This window comes from Hippocampus bargibanti, linkage group LG06, assembly GCF_051943395.1.
Source record: "Hippocampus bargibanti isolate YZ-2025 linkage group LG06, ASM5194339v1, whole genome shotgun sequence".
NCBI classification, from domain to species: Eukaryota; Metazoa; Chordata; class Actinopteri; order Syngnathiformes; family Syngnathidae; genus Hippocampus; species Hippocampus bargibanti.
In genome coordinates, this window is record NC_142739.1 from 1,460,199 (window position 1) to 1,478,254 (window position 18,056).

At 41.1% G+C, this 18,056-nt stretch overlaps 2 protein-coding genes across 4 annotated transcripts in view; both read right to left on the reverse strand.

Annotated features, from left to right (window-relative positions):
* Window positions 1-18,056, reverse strand: part of ubr5 (ubiquitin protein ligase E3 component n-recognin 5) — a 60,851-nt gene that overhangs the window by 7,935 nt on the left and 34,860 nt on the right. For 2 of the 3 annotated variants that reach the window (XM_088997944.1, XM_088997943.1), the window contains exons 33-44: window positions 16,084-16,244; window positions 15,227-15,466; window positions 14,939-15,062; window positions 11,178-11,289; window positions 10,948-11,079; window positions 8,594-8,851; window positions 8,224-8,492; window positions 7,497-7,708; window positions 7,154-7,384; window positions 6,644-6,717; window positions 6,396-6,568; window positions 2,034-2,180 (exon numbers count right to left, since the gene is read on the reverse strand). In XM_088997944.1, the coding sequence (XP_088854070.1) occupies window positions 2,034-2,180; window positions 6,396-6,568; window positions 6,644-6,717; window positions 7,154-7,384; window positions 7,497-7,708; window positions 8,224-8,492; window positions 8,594-8,851; window positions 10,948-11,079; window positions 11,178-11,289; window positions 14,939-15,062; window positions 15,227-15,466; window positions 16,084-16,244 (2,133 nt within the window). Of the gene's footprint in view, window positions 1-2,003; window positions 2,192-6,395; window positions 6,569-6,643; window positions 6,718-7,153; window positions 7,385-7,496; window positions 7,709-8,223; window positions 8,493-8,593; window positions 8,852-10,947; window positions 11,080-11,177; window positions 11,290-14,938; window positions 15,063-15,226; window positions 15,467-16,083; window positions 16,245-18,056 lie in introns of all 3 variants that reach the window. The other variant, XM_088997942.1, reaches the window with a different exon arrangement.
* Window positions 3,886-5,745, reverse strand: LOC148896156 (E3 ubiquitin-protein ligase UBR5-like). The gene is made up of 4 exons (XM_088998978.1): window positions 5,110-5,745; window positions 4,767-4,997; window positions 4,257-4,330; window positions 3,886-4,181 (listed from the first exon to the last, which is right to left on the reverse strand). Exons 1-4 carry the CDS (start codon window positions 5,280-5,282, stop codon window positions 3,901-3,903), a joined length of 759 nt encoding a protein of 252 aa, XP_088855104.1. The 5' UTR covers window positions 5,283-5,745; the 3' UTR covers window positions 3,886-3,900.

Here is an 18,056-nt window from a genome sequence, read left to right on the forward strand (position 1 = left end):
TCAGTGCTAAATGTCTTGCAAACAACCTAATTCGGGCGCAACTGGGATGGGCAGGCGCGAGTCCGGATCGCCGGTGTTTTATCGGTTGCCTTCACCCCGGCCTTACCCCGTTCTCCGCGCCGACGCACGGCCCGACGCACCTGACCTACCACCTCGCCCCAAAGCAGATCGAACTGTCTCAAAGCAAAAAAAAAAAAAAAAAAAAAAGGTTCTTATCCCACGACTGGAAAGTGTCCTTGATAGTTTTGAAAGGCGCTTAGAAATCAAATGTATTATTATGATCAAAGAGGGGCGGCAGCGGGCCTGTTGGCCTGTGGGATTGACGTGCCGTTCTCGTTGCGGCGATTCCCCGCGCTCGAGCGCCGACGCCCGACCCGCCTCTAGTCCTGGCCGCGGCCATCACATGGTCGATTGCTGTGTGAGAGTGAGATGCTGGCTGGCCAAAATTGTCATACGCCTTGCCGGGCTGCTACCGCGTTGCGGTGCCAGCCGTTGAATAAAAGGTCCTGGTCCTAATTACGGGTGGTTGTAAGTCAAGCCGGTCGTAAGTCGGACAGTCTTGAGCCATCAAAACGACCCAGAAAACCTTCTTTAATCAATTGCAAACATGTATGCTTTGCTCATCAGGACTATTTGAATCATATTCATAACTGGATGTGTAACAAGAAAGCATATGCTCCGAATCTGAAGCCATTGTTTTGATTCTAGAGCAAGGCAAGACGTCTTGGCGTGACGTGACGAACTGGGGGCGGGACTTTCTGAAAATGCCCAATTCACAGCTCAATTTTTTGCAGATTTTGGACACTTTAAGTCATTTTTATTGGTGTTTTGCATTTGAATAAAAATATCAGCCTGCGTGTTTTGGGTATTTTAGATGCTATAAAACGTTTTTCTGATGTCAGTTAGGAAACAAAAAAGGTTGTCTTTTAATATTTCTGTCCATGTTGAATGTGGCAAAGTGAAGCAAATTGTGAAAGAAGGCTTCTTTGTTGCTCTTTGGATATATCATCAAGGAAAAACAACATCTGGAATTAACTGTTTTTGACTGCATAATGTCACTCAAGCTCAAGTGTCTTCCTTGTCTCATTTTGAAGCAAGTAGTTCTAACTGTTTTATTTTGTGTATTTTATTTTTTATATACCTGTACTGTGTGCTGCAGTTTTTGGCAACATATTGTTGCTCTTTGTTGCTTGTGTTGTCAAACATGTGTTATTAACATATGTGGACGTTCATATAGGACATATACTGACTGCAGTGGGCAGGTCTGTTTGATCTGTGATGGGGTTAGGCGTCCCAGCCACCACGAGTATCCCATAGACAGTAGGTTATTGTAGGGCTTGTCTACCTACGCATGTAAAGCCTGGACCCAGCAGATTGCGTGGAGGAAACCACTAGACTGGTTCAACAGGCATGAAGGTGGGCCCAGCAAAGCGTTGTGGAGCGCAAGTAGGGCACAGTGAGACACGTACAACACTGTGGTCATCCACTGCATCCCGACCCATCCCCAGTCGTCTTGACTCTGTCTTGCCACTGAATTCTGATGGGCTGGGACGAGAGAGTGAGGCAGACGACATTGCGCAACTCTCCTTCACTTTAATCAAACTCACGCGCAAGTCATCTTCACTACCCCCCACCCCAGTGAAGATGGTCATCTCTTTCCAAAGAGGACGAACACCATACTGACTGCATCATATGTTGTTTCATTGTTCATGGTCATAAAGTATATTTACGCTTTAATGGTTGTGTTCTGTTGATGTTTCGTATGGACTGTTGACATATGCATTGTTTTTTTAGGTGTACTGTGTCTTGGCCCACCTGTCAAATTATAAAAATCAATGTGGCCTCCAAGCCACAAAGTTTGCCCTACCCATGCACTGGACATTACTTCAAATGTGTGGGCAGTGGGATATATTGAGTCAAAAAATATTTGACAGAATTCTACATACTACAGTACGTTCACCAAGAATTTTAGAATCTTTAGATATTAGAACACAGCTGCCCACCTGTTTTTCATGTGAAGAGAGGTGGTATACCTGAGATGGGGAGGATAGAGAAGCACCCAAGTTTAACTCCAGGCAGTTTCTGTCCACACTTGCCTCAGCCAGGCCTTTGCTTGCCATGGAAGAGGAGTACAAGCCTTGTGAGGGTCGTCCAAACAGATCCTCCTTCCTTGCATTTGGCTGAAAAGGGTAGAATAACGATTTATCTTGTTACAAATTAAAAACACCAAATATTCCATTGGTACCATAACCAGACATTCATTTAACACTATTCCCCAATTTTAGAAGCTGCAGTTCTGTGATTAATGAAAATATTTGACTGGCATAAGCCAGTTTGAAAACCTGTAGGAAGTAAGTAAAAGTAAAAAAGATAAATATTTTATTTGAAATCAGTTTCAATTGTGTTTCTCTCACTAAAATGTAATATTTTAGTGATATTTTTTTAAATATTCTTCTCACTTTTTGGCTGGTCCTACTCCTTATATTCAAGCGCGACTCCTACCGTAAATTTCGGAGTATAAGCCGCTACTTTTCCCCCAAACTTTCAACTCTGCGGCTTATTCAGTGATGCGGCCAATTTATGTAATTTTTCTAACGGCCGCCAGTGACGCTCGAGTAGAAAACTACATTACTGCCAAATGAAAAACAAAGTAATGTAGTTTATTCAATACATTGTAAGAATGAAAATTGTAAAGAGCAGTACATTGGGGAGACTCAACAAATTCTCAAAAAAAGACTATCAACATCGCAGGGATAATACTAGTGGGCCTCAATCGGCAGTACATATGCACCTAAAAGCTAGCAACCACTCATTTGACGACAATGAGGTTAAAATCTTCGCGAAAGAACATAGATGGTTTGAAAGGGGAGTAAAAGAAGCGATTTTCATAAAACAACTAAATCCTTCATTAAACCGGTTTGGTGGGGTGAGGTTCGATTTGGATCTTTCATACAATAGCCCGCTGAGGCAACATAGGATTAGTAATACTGATGAAGCGAAACGTCCGACACCATCAAAGAAGTACAGATGACGGCTGAAGAAATCTTTTCATCAATAGTGGATATATATTTTCCCCTCCCTTACCTTTGGAAATATACACCTTTTTTTCCCTTGGATTACTTTCAACGGGAACCGGACTCTGCAGGCCTGCATCAAACCTTAAGTATCATTTTCCGTTCATTTAGCCGGCTGTGATTTTTGGACTGTGGATTTTAATGAAGGACATTTAGTTTCATTCGTGGGATTTGAAGTCGGGTTTGGGTTAATTTTGTGTTTGTGTTACATGCTTTAATGTGGGCACATGCGGCTTGTGTATGTACAAAATTGGTTTTCCTCTTTAAATGTGGTGGGTGCGGCTTATAATCAGGTGCGCTCTACAGTCCGGAAATTACGGTATTTATTAAAATTAAGCTGCTTTCCCCACACCTGCTTCACTTGGCCGGGCCTCCGCAATTCTGACATAAGACTATAACAAACGATGAATCGCAGGGATTCAAAATCACTTGTCATTGCCACCTTTTACAGCATGTAGCCTTCACTAAAACGAAGATGCACTATTTACAGCACCAAAAGGAACCATCACTGACCACGATTGTACCTGTAGTCACAAAGTGACGTGCGATTTTAGTTAAGCCACTTTAAACTAAAAAAAGGCAATGTTTACATAGTTAGAACCAGATGCTTCTAATACAACCGGAACTTGTTTGGCGCTGTCTACATGATTACGCAACGAGTATTTTGGGTGTTCTTTGTAATGTAAATGTCTCCCACAAAATGAGATAACTCAGCAGCGACATGATTTCCATTTGTTTTTTTCACAATGTATTTTTTTGTCAGCTACGACTTACACTGAGGAGCGATTTATAATCTGAAAAATACAGTTGTACGAAACATTTTATTTTAATTGTTCAGATAAACATCACCTACGTAAAAAGGGGAATGGCCATTTTGAATGGAGACGGGTTCATAAACACCTGTCCTGCAAAATGACAAAGCAACAATTCTTGCCTGCAAGAGGTGAGGCTGATCTGCCAATGGGATGGCCTCAGCCAAGGGAACGTCAAACGGATTTGGTGGGATACAACCCAAGAAGGTCATTGAATCCGAGCGACGGAAGAAAGGATGATTCTGACCCGTTTCGGCAGAAACGGCATCTTCTTCTTTGTCCTGTAAGTTTGAACCTGTAGTAAGATAGTCATTGTTATGCCACAAAAACATCCACACTTTTTGAAAATGTGAGCATTTATTTGTCTTACTTTGATTGGTATCTTCATCATTTTCATGTTCCGAGTCCTCATTGTCCAAACCCAATTCCAAAATCTCTCTATTCCTATATTAAGACATGTATAGAAAGAATATATCTTAAACTGTGGCGTAATTTTAAAAGACCAAGACAAAAACAAGCGCTCGACCTGTACAGTGTCCGTTGTTTTTTCCCAGATTTATTTGTACGTTTTGTTGCAGACAGGTTAAAGTAATAAATTCCCTTTTGCCCAGGCACAGGTTTAGCCCCGTGTGCTTCCGGAGTTTCCCCCTCACCCATGTCGCCCAGTGTAGTGAGTTGTTTTTAAATTGTTTGGGTTTGCGGCAAAAGATGTGGAATGAGTGACTTCATCCTGGCAAATTTGTTCAGAGCTCATTACAACAAAAGGAACCAGCACACATTTTAGTGTCAAAAACAGAGGGAGGGTGGGTGAAATGCCAACATTAAGATCCAATCAACCATCAAGCTCCCACTAAAAAGCAGCTATAATGACAAAGGTTACCTCTTTCTGTCAATTTGTGGGGTCTCTAGAGTGGTCTGCTGGTTCATGGCCTTAATCCAGTATATTAGGGCTTGGAAAACATATGCCACGTGTTTCAGTGAGCACACATCAAGCACAGGAAGCACATCTGAATGTTCATCATTGTGGGAGCGCATGAGTGACAAGGCATAGTTCAAGAAGTCGCCACGTGCAGACATGCCCTGGCGAGCTGTCAGTAGAGTGGCTGCTCTCCTGAAACAAAATGAGTGAGAACATGCTTGCTTACTAAACTACAATCAATTGAGCAAATCGTGCAATCGTAAGGCTAACTACAACCATCAAATTTGTATTAATGTACACTTACCTCCGGCCTTCGAGGGTGCGGAGGTTTGCCTCTTCCCGAGCAGTCATGCGTTCCCGTCGCGCTGAATGCTGAGAGGCATGCAATGGGTGGCTCGGGTGACCTGGGTCTCCAGCAGATGACAAAGCTGAGCCATATCTCAACTGTGCTTCAGTGGAGTCCATGATGGACACCATCCAGTTCCAGGTGGGAATCAACTTTTCCTCAACATAGTTCTGATTAAAGAAGGGGAGAACATTTGTCTTATATAATACAGACCACAACAAAACTAATCTACTGTATATTCGCTGCCATTCCCAAATTTGTTCGGGTTTTGGTTTTTCTTGCGGGGTTGTGTGTTTAAAGCTTCTGTCCGACCTCTGGAAATGTTTTTCTCTTCATTTTCTTAAAAAAAAAATGACTCTGCGCCTTATACGTACGTGCATCTTATATGTGAAGTCGACTTCATTTCCTCCCCATAGAAGTAGTGCGTAACCCCAGCCTCTACTGTAGCGCCTTATAATGTGATGTGCCTTATATATGGAAACGTTTATATATTTCTATATTTTATTTGGAAAACTTGAAGGCGTGCCTTATACTCCAGTGTCCCTTATACATGGAAAACGTTTCAAAATACACCATTCCTTGGGGGGGTGCCTTATACAACGGAAAATATGGTATTAAATACAAATACTTTTACTGCTTTCCCCACACCTGCTTCACTTGGCCTGGCCTCCGCAATTCTGACATAAGACTATAACAAACGATGAATCTCGATCACTGGATTTCCAGGGATTCAAAATCACTTGTCATTGCCACCTTTTACAGCATGTAGCCTTCACTAAAACGAAGATGCACTATTTACAGCACCAAAAGGAACCATCACTGACCACGATTGTACCTGTAGTCACAAAGTGACGTGCGATTTTAGTTAAGCCACTTTAAACTAAAAAAAGGCAATGTTTACATAGTTAGAACCAGATGCTTCTAATACAACCGGAACTTGTTTGGCGCTGTCTACATGATTACGCAACGAGTATTTTGGGTGTTTTTTGTAATGTAAATGTCTCCCACAAAATGAGATAACTCAGCAGCGACATGATTTCCATTTGTTTTTTTCACGATGTATTTTTTGCCTGCTACAATTTACACTGAGGAGCGATTTATAATCTGAAAAATACAGTTGTACTAAATATTTTATTTTAATTGTTCAGATAAACATCACCTACGTAAAAAGGGGAATGGCCATTTTGAATGGAGACGGGTTAATAAACACCTGTCCTGAAAAATGACAAAGCAACAATTCTTGCCTGCAAGAGGTGAGGCTGATCTGCTAATGGGATGGCCTCAGCCAAGGGAACGTCAAACGGATTTGGTGGGATACAACCCAAGAAGGTCATTGAATCCGAGCGACGAAAGAAAGGATGATTCTGACCCGTTTCGGCAGAAACGGCATCTTCTTCTTTGTCCTGTAAGTTTGAACCTGTAGTAAGATAGTCATTGTTATGCCACAAAAACATCCACACTTTTTGAAAATGTGAGCATTTATTTGTCTTACTTTGATTGGTATCTTCATCATTTTCATGTTCCGAGTCCTCATTGTCCAAACCCAATTCCAAAATCTCTCTATTCCTATATTAAGACATGTATAGAAAGAATATATCTTAAACTGTGGCGTAATTTTAAAAGACCAAGACAAAAACAAGCACTCGACCTGTACAGTGTCCGTTGTTTTTTCCCAGATTTATTTGTACGTTTTGTTGCAGACAGGTTAAAGTAATAAATTCCCTTTTGCCCAGGCACAGGTTTAGCCCCGTGTGCTTCCGGAGTTTCCCCCTCGCCCATGTCGCCCAGTGTAGTGAGTTGTTTTTAAATTGTTTGGGTTTGCGGCAAAAGATGTGGAATGAGTGACTTCATCCTGCCAAATTTGTTCAGAGCTCATTACAACAAAAGGAACCAGCACACATTTTAGTGTCAAAAACAGAGGGAGAGTGGGTGAAATGCCAACATTAAGATCCAATCAACCATCAAGCTCCCACTAAAAAGCAGCTATAATGACAAAGGTTACCTCTTTCTGTCAATTTGTGGGGTCTCTAGAGTGGTCTGCTGGTTCATGGCCTTAATCCAGTATATTAGGGCTTGGAAAACATATGCCACGTGTTTCAGTGAGCACACATCAAGCACAGGAAGCACATCTGAATGTTCATCATTGTGGGAGCGCATGAGTGACAAGGCATAGTTCAAGAAGTCGCCACGTGCAGACATGCCCTGGCGAGCTGTCAGTAGAGTGGCTGCTCTCCTGAAACAAAATGAGTGAGAACATGCTTGCTTACTAAACTACAATCAATTGAGCAAATCGTGCAATCGTAAGGCTAACTACAACCATCAAATTTGTATTAATGTACACTTACCTCCGGCCTTCGAGGGTGCGGAGGTTTGCCTCTTCCCGAGCAGTCATGCGTTCCCGTCGCGCTGAATGCTGAGAGGCATGCAATGGGTGGCTCGGGTGACCTGGGTCTCCAGCAGATGACAAAGCTGAGCCATATCTCAACTGTGCTTCAGTGGAGTCCATGATGGACACCATCCAGTTCCAGGTGGGAATCAACTTTTCCTCAACATAGTTCTGATTAAAGAAGGGGAGAACATTTGTCTTATATAATACAGACCACAACAAAACTAATCTACTGTATATTCGCTGCCATTCCCAAATTTGTTCGGGTTTTGGTTTTTCTTGCGGGGTTGTGTGTTTAAAGCTTCTGTCCGACCTCTGGAAATGTTTTTCTCTTCATTTTCTTAAAAAAAAAATGACTCTGCGCCTTATACGTACGTGCATCTTATATGTGAAGTCGACTTCATTTCCTCCCCATAGAAGTAGTGCGTAACCCCAGCCTCTACTGTAGCGCCTTATAATGTGATGTGCCTTATATATGGAAACGTTTATATATTTCTATATTTTATTTGGAAAACTTGAAGGCGTGCCTTATACTCCAGTGTCCCTTATACATGGAAAACGTTTCAAAATACACCATTCCTTGGGGGGGTGCCTTATACAACGGAAAATATGGTATTAAATACAAATACTTTTAGAGGGGAGTGTAAATAACTATTTCCACCGTTGATGGGATTGTTATAGAGCACCTGCAGGTTGACAGCATCTTGATAGGTGAGCTTCACAGAAGCAGGGTACTGCGAGTACACAAGGTGGTTGTACTTTGGAATCAAACTCATGAGATCCGAGATCTGTCTAATGACAATGCTGTACGCTCGGGCTAGGCTACTGGCAGATGTCAGATAGCTGCTGGTGTTGCTGGCCTCCAGAGCAGCTGCCGCTGCAGCAGCGCTGGGGCTGATTGCACTTGAGCGACGCAAGTTCGTTGGGTCGATATATATGAGTCCGGTGGAGCTCCCTGTCAATCATAAGAGGATCCGTATCAACATACCATATCGAATGTGTCTATTACAGACACTTAATGAAAAATAGTTTTTGAGAAAGCCAACATTCACTCACCAGCTGATGTTGAGGAGCTCGGAGGGGCACTCCCGGTAGCTCTTTGGCTGGGGGTATTTCGAACAGCCCACTGCATGGATCGAGGAGCCTGAGCAGCACTGTTGGCATGGGATGCATTAGTTGTCCTCTCCAGAGGCTCGTCAAACAGAAATGTCTCTTGGTCCACATCATCACTCTGACTGCTGCTGCTGTCTGAGTCACTGGAGTCATTGGACTGGGAGTCATCCTCTGAAAAGAAGGCAGGGACACTGCTGGCACCTTTAAAAAATAAGAAAATATACAGATTGGAAATTGGTGGTATGTGTATTCATCTGCACCCTATTTGTATTGCAGAAATGTTTCAGGCAGGAATGTATATTTCTCACACCACAAGGCACACTATGATATGACAATGAAGGCAAGAAAAAAAATGTGTTCCACCATTTGGGACGGCTAAAAATTGATGAGAGCAGTGTTTTCCCATTTTTATTGAGCCAATACCCTCAGGACAATAGAAGTTATCAGTGAAGCCTCAGGAAATAGTCCTCTGCTCCCCCCAACCGTAGCGCAGGGACCTATCATAGCAGAGGTCTGGCACCGCCACCTCTAGACAGTAGGGATATATTTATAGGGCCAGAGCTACCAACAAAAAAAAATGTGTTCGCTAACGAAGCCTCTTAGATGAGAAGCAAAACATACGACACCTTCAAAGAAGTACAGATGACGGCTGAAGAAACCTTTTCATCATATAATGTAGAGTATTTTTTCTGCCAGTCAGCATACAATGCTGCCAATGACAGATGAACAAGTTAATCTTCTTAATTAATCCGATTTACTTCCAACAATGCGAACTAAACTCTGACATTGGTAATGCGTGGAACAAACAGGCCGTATCAGGGGGCTGGGTTTGGCAGCCTATGGATTGGATTGGATTTGCCTTTATTAGTCTCGCAGTGGAGAAATTTACATTTCACAGCAGCAAAGATGAGTGAGAGGACATAGCAGGTACAGTAAAGTCTCGTTATATCGATATTGGATATATCGATAGTCCCGGTTATATCGATACTATTTCTATGCACGCACAGAGAAAATTACATGCAAACAGGGTCGGATATATCGATAGTCCCGGTTATATCGATATTTTTTCGGACTCCCTTGAATATCGATATAACGAGACTTTCCTGTATTTGACATACAATCGGAGCAGCGTCTGCAGTGATGTGGACTGTGTTGGTCTGCCGTGCATTAAGGCAATGAGCATGTGCTGTATCATTAGCTCAACACTATGTCTTGTAGCCGTTAATGATGACAAAAGCACGTGTGACTCGGTGAGGAGTTTATTAGTCTGCAATTATAGGCTCAAATTAAGGTGTCAAAATCCGTGAATGTTCAAAGTTGGAAACTTTCCATGGAATTTAATGGGAATTGTGAGATTAAGGAAATTTAAAAATCAACGGTTGTCCCTCAAATGTGATCTAAAATATCGGTGGGTAAAATATCGCACTCTTTTTACCGAAACAACCAGATGTAACGCAAGTACACTCCTCAATCGCATACACATAGCACTACTTGGTGCAGGGCTATTGCGGGCACACACCCTGCGAGCACTGTGCACTTCTCCATAACATGCAGTTGAAAATATAGCAGGTTACTAATCCTTAAAATGTCAATGGTTCAGTTCTTATTTTTCTTTTCTTGTTATTCTGTGTCTCTGTGGTTTAATCACCTATTTTGTGGTTTTTGCATAGAAATTGTGGTCCCAATCATGATTCAAATTTCATGGATGACTTTTTCTCCCACTTCTGTCTCTTCATTTCTCCCTTAATTCCTGAGCAGCAGGCCAGGCTACAAATGTGTTGTCATCATTCGTTGAAGGATGAAATGGGCTAATATTTTAAATGTAGAGATTTTTGTTCTTGGAGTGTTTCAAATGTTGTTATCAGTGGGAAATAAAGAAGTCAGATTGCTTTTGTTTTCTTCACGTTCAACAGGTATATAGTTTTCTGAGCCAATCCGATGTGGTCTCACACACTGTATGCATTATACTGTAGATGTGCTTCCAAGTGTCTTAACAAAAACACCTGTTGTTTTTTAGATACCAAAACAAACTGAGCTTTTGTAAGAGTCTTGGAAACATGATTATTATTTCAATATCAGGGTTTCCTTTTTTCATAATTTTCCAGACCTCAAGTGATAATAAATCAAATTTCATACACCATACTTTTCATATTTGTGCAGGAAGCGTTATTTTTGTACTTAGTAAAGAGTTTGAGTCATCTAATATGGGTGATCACTACATTATAATCATAACAACAAATCTGTAAAATGTCAAGAAAACTATGTAGAAGGTCTCATAAAGGTAAATAAAACCCAACCTGCTTCAGAGCCAGCTGTGGCTGCTGTGACAACACTCCTACGGCCACTTGCATTATCCTGATTGCTATGGTTACTTTCACTGTCGCTCTCCGTTTCAGCCGCTGCGAGAAGATCAAGCTCCATGTCACTACCTAAGAGCGATAACCACAGACAAGAAAATATGTAATCTCTGTTTAGGACAGTGTTATAGCCTCAAATGGCCCACCCCCAAAAAAAGTGTGTTGCGCACCATCTTCATCATGCTCATCATGGTGCCCTTCTGCCTCTGCATTTTCCTCTCCCTGTTCTTCTTGATCGTCATGATGGTCTTCCTCACCTGCTACTCCTTCGACAACTTCAACCTATAAGACAAATAAAACATTTTGGTTTTTAAGGCATTTTTAGTGTCTCAATCTACTTGAGTTTAATATCAAACAGGTGTAATAATGAACCGAATTAAAAAAAACATTTAGGGGGGCTTCTTTACATTTGTAAAAAACCTTTTACGCATACTTTTGAAAAATATATATTTCGGCTGATCTAATGCATGGTTCAATGCCTTGAAAAATGAAAAAAACGTAGTTCGATGAAACACTTGTTTTTATCGATGAAAAGGTTTCTTCAGCCATCATCTGTACTTCTTTGAAGGTGTCGGACATTTCACCTCTTACCCAAGAAGCTTCGTCAGCAAACTAAATTCTTACTGGTAGTTGCGGCCCGATATATATCCCTACTGTCCAGACGTGGCGGAGCCGGACTTCTTTATGTATTTTTGGCAGGCCAGAGATACATGGCGTGGCCTCTCCCGGTATTTATTTATTTATAAACCACCTCCGTCCAACATAACATTAGAAGAGAGAAAGGCGTTAACTACTCTGCAAAAAGATAAGAATATTACTATTTTGCCAGCAGACAAGGGTAGGTGTACAGGGCTTCTCAACACATTGGATTATGAAGACAAAATAAATAGGTTAATCAGTGATTCTAACACCTATGAGAAACTAAAAAGGGACTCTTCCAATAGATATAAGAAAGAAATGAGAGACTGTCTCCAAAAATGTATCGACAAACAGATGCATTTTAGATTATACCCGGGAGAGGCCACGCCATTTATCTATGGCCTGCCATAATTACATAAAGAAGGGTTCCCCCTCAGACCCATTGTTTTTAACATTGACTCCTCTACATACAATTTAGCAAAATATTTAAAAACTATATTAGCCCCGTGGGTTGGTAACACAGAATATCACGTAGAGAACACCGCAGGGCTTGTAGAGAGTATCAAAGACCTCAAATCGGAGCCTGAGGAAACACTGGCATCTTACGATGTGACTTCTCTCTTTACATCTGTCCCAACCCCAGCAGCTGCTGGCAGACGCTTCGCTGTATGAAAGAACCAAACTTAAATCTGACCACATCTGCCATTTATTGGAAATTTGCCTTAACACTACGTATTTTCAATTTAGGGAAGCATTTTACAAACAAAGATGGTTGTGCTTTGAACTCACCAGTATCACCCATAGTGGCTAATCTGTACATGGAAGAGATGGAGAAACAGGCCCTCACAAAACCTGGGTACTGGTTTCGGTATATGGATGACGCTTTCGTCATAATTAAAGAACAAGAAATTCAATCCCTCACAGATCACCTAAACTCTGTAGACATCAACATTAAATTTACTCTCGATGACATTAAAGAGACCCAATTAGCCTTTTTGGATTGTAAAAATTATAAAAGAGGACAGAGCGCTAAAAACAGAAGTCTTTAGGAAGGCCACTCACACTGACCAATACTTACATTTCGATTCTAAACACCCTTTACCACACAAACTAGGAGTTATCAGAATCCTCCAGCATAGGGCTAAACTAATACCAACAAGCGCCGAAGGCAGAGAAGAGGAGTCAAAACAGCACTCACAAACTGTGGTTACCCTCAGTGGTATTTTAACAAATGTCAAAAGGAAACAATAGGGAATGAAACCAACAATTCTGAAGATAGTAGCAGTACCTGACACTGCAGGAGTTTCTGAAAAACTACAAGGAGTCATTTGGCTACACAAAATTCCTACTTATTTCAAACCAATAAACACTTTAAGGCAAAAATTAGTGCATCCAAAAGATAGGCTGCCAAATGAAAAACAAAGTAATGTAGTTTATGCAATACATTGTAAAAATGAAAATTGTAAAGAGCAATACATTGGTGAGACGAAACAAATTCTCAATAAAAGACAATCAACATCGCAGGGATAATACTATCGGGCCTCAATCGGCAGTACATTTGCACCTAAAAGCTAGCAACCACTCATTTGACGACAATGATGGTTTGAAAGGGAAGTATAAGAAGCTATTTTCATAAAACAGCAAAATAAAACAGCAAAATCCTCCCCTTAAACTACCAGTAAGAATTTAGTTTGCTGACAAAGCTTCTTGGATAAGAGGCGAAACGTCCGACACCTTCAAAGAAGTACAGATGACAGCTGAAGAAACCTTTTCATCGATGGACCATACCTGTACGACTGAGAGGCTACACAGACGTCATTTGTTTTTGTTTTCAAATTATCTCTCAGCAATTACAGGACTGACAGGTCATGTTCAGTACATCACAATGAACTTAATTGGTTCCCAGGCAGTGTGTAAGGCAAAAAGTGTGTATCCCAAAAATTTATTTCCCACAGGAAACCATTAAAATGAGAATAATACGTTCCCAGGTCCCCATAAAACATAATTTTCTACTTTCTAATTTTCTAAGCCTTAAAACTACACAAAATAGACCTTATGTTATGTATAATAAATGTGCTAGAGTAATATGATTAAAGAAAAACTGTACAGTACAATAAAGTCATTTTATTTACCTTTGTGATGGTCGTTAATGGCTTCATGGAATGGAGTGTCCGGTTTCCTCAGCATTAAACACTTGATGAGGAACATAGGCTTCTTTCACCATCTTTAGGAATGATCACTTGTCGGTGCTTTCTCTGTGATAATTGTATCTAGTTCTTCATCAATTGTGAGCTGTTTAGGTTGGTTGATCGCTTTTTGCATCAAGTGTACAGATGACTTGTGCGTTATTTGTGGAGCCTGATTGATGGGATGTTTTAACCTTCCAGTCTACACTCTGCTTTTGAACTATCAAAGTTGAAATGGGTCCAAATTTCACTGTTTTCTATCCATTTTCTCACTGTTTCACTTTTGTTTGTCTGTCATCTCCCTTTTGTGTGTGTGTTTTCTTACTCTCCCTCTGTCTGCCTGTCTCTATGATGTCTAACCCCCCCACCCCCTTCACTGCTGTGTTCTTGACCAATCACGCGGTTTTAAACGAAGACACCATTTTGTTTTTTGGAGAACGGCCTCACTCTCTCTCTATCTGTAACCCGATCCCCCACTGCTGCGTTCTTGACCAATCACGTGGCTTTAACCGAAGACTGGGGGGCAGGGAATAGAGGACAAAAACAGTCGGCCACCATTTCCTTGTTAGGAGAACGGGCTCGTTTGCGAACGACACATCACTCATTGTGGTAGCTCCGTGTGTATCCCGAAAAATAGTTTGTATGCCAAGGTAAAATTTTCATAAATGTAACGTTCGTAAACAGAAAAGTTCGTAAGCCAAGGGGTTCGTAAATCGAGGTTTCACTGTATATGGCAGGGTGTGAATGTTTGGTTGGGGATGGAGGGGCCTTAGCACATACTGACAATCATACTTGTCAGGCTGCTCCAGGGAGGCTGTGGCTGCAGAATGCAGTTCACCACCACAAGAGATGAAACCGAGTGTATGCACGATGTATTCATTGTGGAGCACAATGAGTGTGTCTCGAAAAGCCCCATTTAAAACGGGCCATCATTGTTATTACTGTTTATTAATTGAACTGTTTGTCCCCAGGGCCGTTGATAGAAACATCTGTGTATCATCTGCACAGCCAGGATAGCCAACATTGGCATTTTGAAGAATTTGACCCAAAGTTGGAGTATCCAAGCTGATTGAGTCAATGTGGGCTTCATGATTTAAAGCTCTCACCTCTTCCACATCTGCTGAAACAATGTCATCCTGTTCCTCATCTCTGCCTCTGACGGGCTGAGACTGGCTGCTATGGCGGGGTTGGGGGTTCCTAATGATATAAGAAGCAGCAGTCTGGCTAGAACTGGGAAAATGGGAAAATATATTTTAAATATATTTTATGGATATATATATATATATATATAGTATGATCTTTATGTCAAAGATAAAAAAAAAAGAAAATAAACAATGTATCTCATTTCGCGAACAATTCATGAAAGACAGATTAGGGTAAACAAATCAACACACTTGCTCGATTGATCAGGTGAAGGTCTCGGAGGAAGTGGTTCAACAGAAAACAGCTCCTCACTGCCTTGAACGGCATCAATACTTGTACTAGCCAAAGTAAATGGGGCCGTAGGTCTTGCGATACCCATTCGCACTGGAACAATTAGTGACTCTGCCACATTACAGAGCTCCTCTACAGCATAGGGGAGGAGAGCTTGGAAAACACGACGGCATTTACCGATGGGTTGGGGGATGAAGTTGCTGCAAGGAAGAAAAACAATTGGTGTTGAAAAAAAATCTGAACCTTGACTAAACCCGTACACAGTGAAACACTCTCCATCGCGGGGATTATCTACCCAAAGGCAAACATTAAATGTGTTATCACAGAAATGCACCTAGTGCATGTCATTATAGCATTTATGGAACTTTGCATTTTAAGTGTTTAGACACACAATACAAACACATTAAACATGTTTAATAATAGTATATGAAAAGAAAACTGTTGCTATGAACATGGTTATGGACTGCTTGAATTCAGTACAACTGGAAGGCTCCATCTACACTGTTTTGTATAACTCAGCTCAGTGTCCAACTCAAAGATTACATTACACCTCGGATAGGAATATGCGGAGATTCGCAAAGCGAGCAGCGTGTTTTGCGTTTACTGACCGAACACAATCACCAGTCAGCGGCTAACAAAACGATATTAATGCTATGATTGGCTAAATCAACAGGCGGGTATTTTTTGTTGTTGAGCTTGAAGAGATGTCACACAAAATCACTGAAAATACTGGAATGGCAAACCGTAACCTGGAGCGGAGAGGTGTTTACTATTTACTAATAAATGTCGCCCCCCTGATTGTACATGGAAGGCTTACTTTTTCTTTTTGGATGAGGCCATCTCCACACTGAGGATTACAAAAACTCTAGACACAGAGCGTAGAAATCTCCTTGTGACGTTGACTGCCTCCTCTCTTCGGCCAGGAGTGTACTTATTCTGCAGCTCTTTCACCAATGTGCCGAGTAAAGTGTCTATGAACTGACACAGGGAAAAGACAAAATCTCACTGTAAGACTTATTTGAGATGCAAAAATATGGTGTGGTTTTACATGTATGCCAGAAGCAGTGATGTCAGTAACATGTTTTTCCAAAATGTGCAGGTTTTCCAAGAATGACAAATTCTGTGCTACTTTTTCCAGCCATCAGACGAGTTATTCTTTAATATCACAGAAAACTAGGTACAAACCCAATTCCATTTAAATCGGGACATGAATAAAGAGAGCATAATGATTTGATAACCTTTGACCACTTTATTGAATGTTGTTAAATGATAAGCTGATGGATCAAATGTTTGGGAACTAAGGACACTGGATGGCCTGTTGGTTGAGTGGTTAGCATATTCAGCCCAAGACTTACATTATACACTTCTGAGTCACGGTGCCTCACTCACATTCACTCACTCAGGCTGCACGTACGGTCTTACACTCTCAACTCACACAAACACGCATATTTCGCATAAAAAAATAATAATAGTGATCTTTAATGAATAATAAAATACAACAGGGATTCTGAACACTATAGTATTAGAGGACAACCGACACCTCCGGACAAGTTGCGTCCATAATTTGTAAAATCTCTTCAAATGACTTCTACTGAAACATTTTACAAAGATTCCACCGCATATAGCTATATTTTACGTTTTGAGACTTGCACTGAATATTCATGTCTTGTTTTCGAGTTGATGACGATGCCTTCAATGACGTCCCGGAGGGAACGCCCCTGACCGAGAAAGCGACACACAATGCATTTTGGGTACTTTTTTTCGTCTGAAAACACCGTGTTGATCGCGAAATTAGAAGGAAAACTACATAAATAACGCAATGGTGAATCGTTGTGTGTCGCAGCCAATTGCGGTAACACGCACAAAGGTGTAAGTTTCCACAAATTCCCAGCGGACAAATCAGCCCATTTCCAACTGAGCGTGTGCGCCATCTTGTGCATTTTCTGCACAAGATGGGGTGGGGGTGGGGGCTTTCTGAATCTGGCCAGTTCCGAGCTCATTTTGTGGCAGTTTTGGGACACTAAGTCATTTTTATTGGTGTTTTGCATTTGACTAAAAATATCAGCTTGCGTGTTTTGGGTGTTTTAGATGCTATAAAACGTTTTTCTGATGTCGGTTAGGACACAAAAAAATGATGTCGGTTGTCCTTTAAGTAAAAGCACTGAAATACGGGTACATTATAGTACACTTCACATATCCATCTGAAGTGACATTCAGTATCCCCCGTGTCACATTTTCAACACTCTCACGACTGGCGTGTCAATACTATCCCACATAAACAAATGAATGGAGAGAGATTGGCATTCTTAAGGTGAAAATGTTGTTTGTTGCACACATTGTGTTGTATGTGTTTTCTAGCTACACAAGTACTGTATGCATTCAATCTTGAGAGAAAGTCCCACCAGATAATGTGAATACAGGGTGTCCCAATTTTAATTTGTTAAAAACTAATCCGAACAAATTTTAAGTGTCAAAAACCCCTTTAAAACATGTTTTTAAATGTTGCCATATTTCCCGCTTAAATTGTGGAGATACCAAATAATTAAAATATTTATGGTAGGTTAAAAAGTTGTTTTTGGTTGACTTTAAATAAAAACGAATTTTATTCTTTAATGTCACCGTTAACAATACACATGCAGTGAAGTGGAAACTTGGATCAACAGGGTGTTCTTTTTGTATAGGATGGTTATCAGTAGCGGCTGAATATGAAAGTAGGTTAGTTGCAGGTTACTATTACAAGTTAACTGTGGCAACACCGGCCAGGAGCAATGTGAATGAAGCATGGTGGTA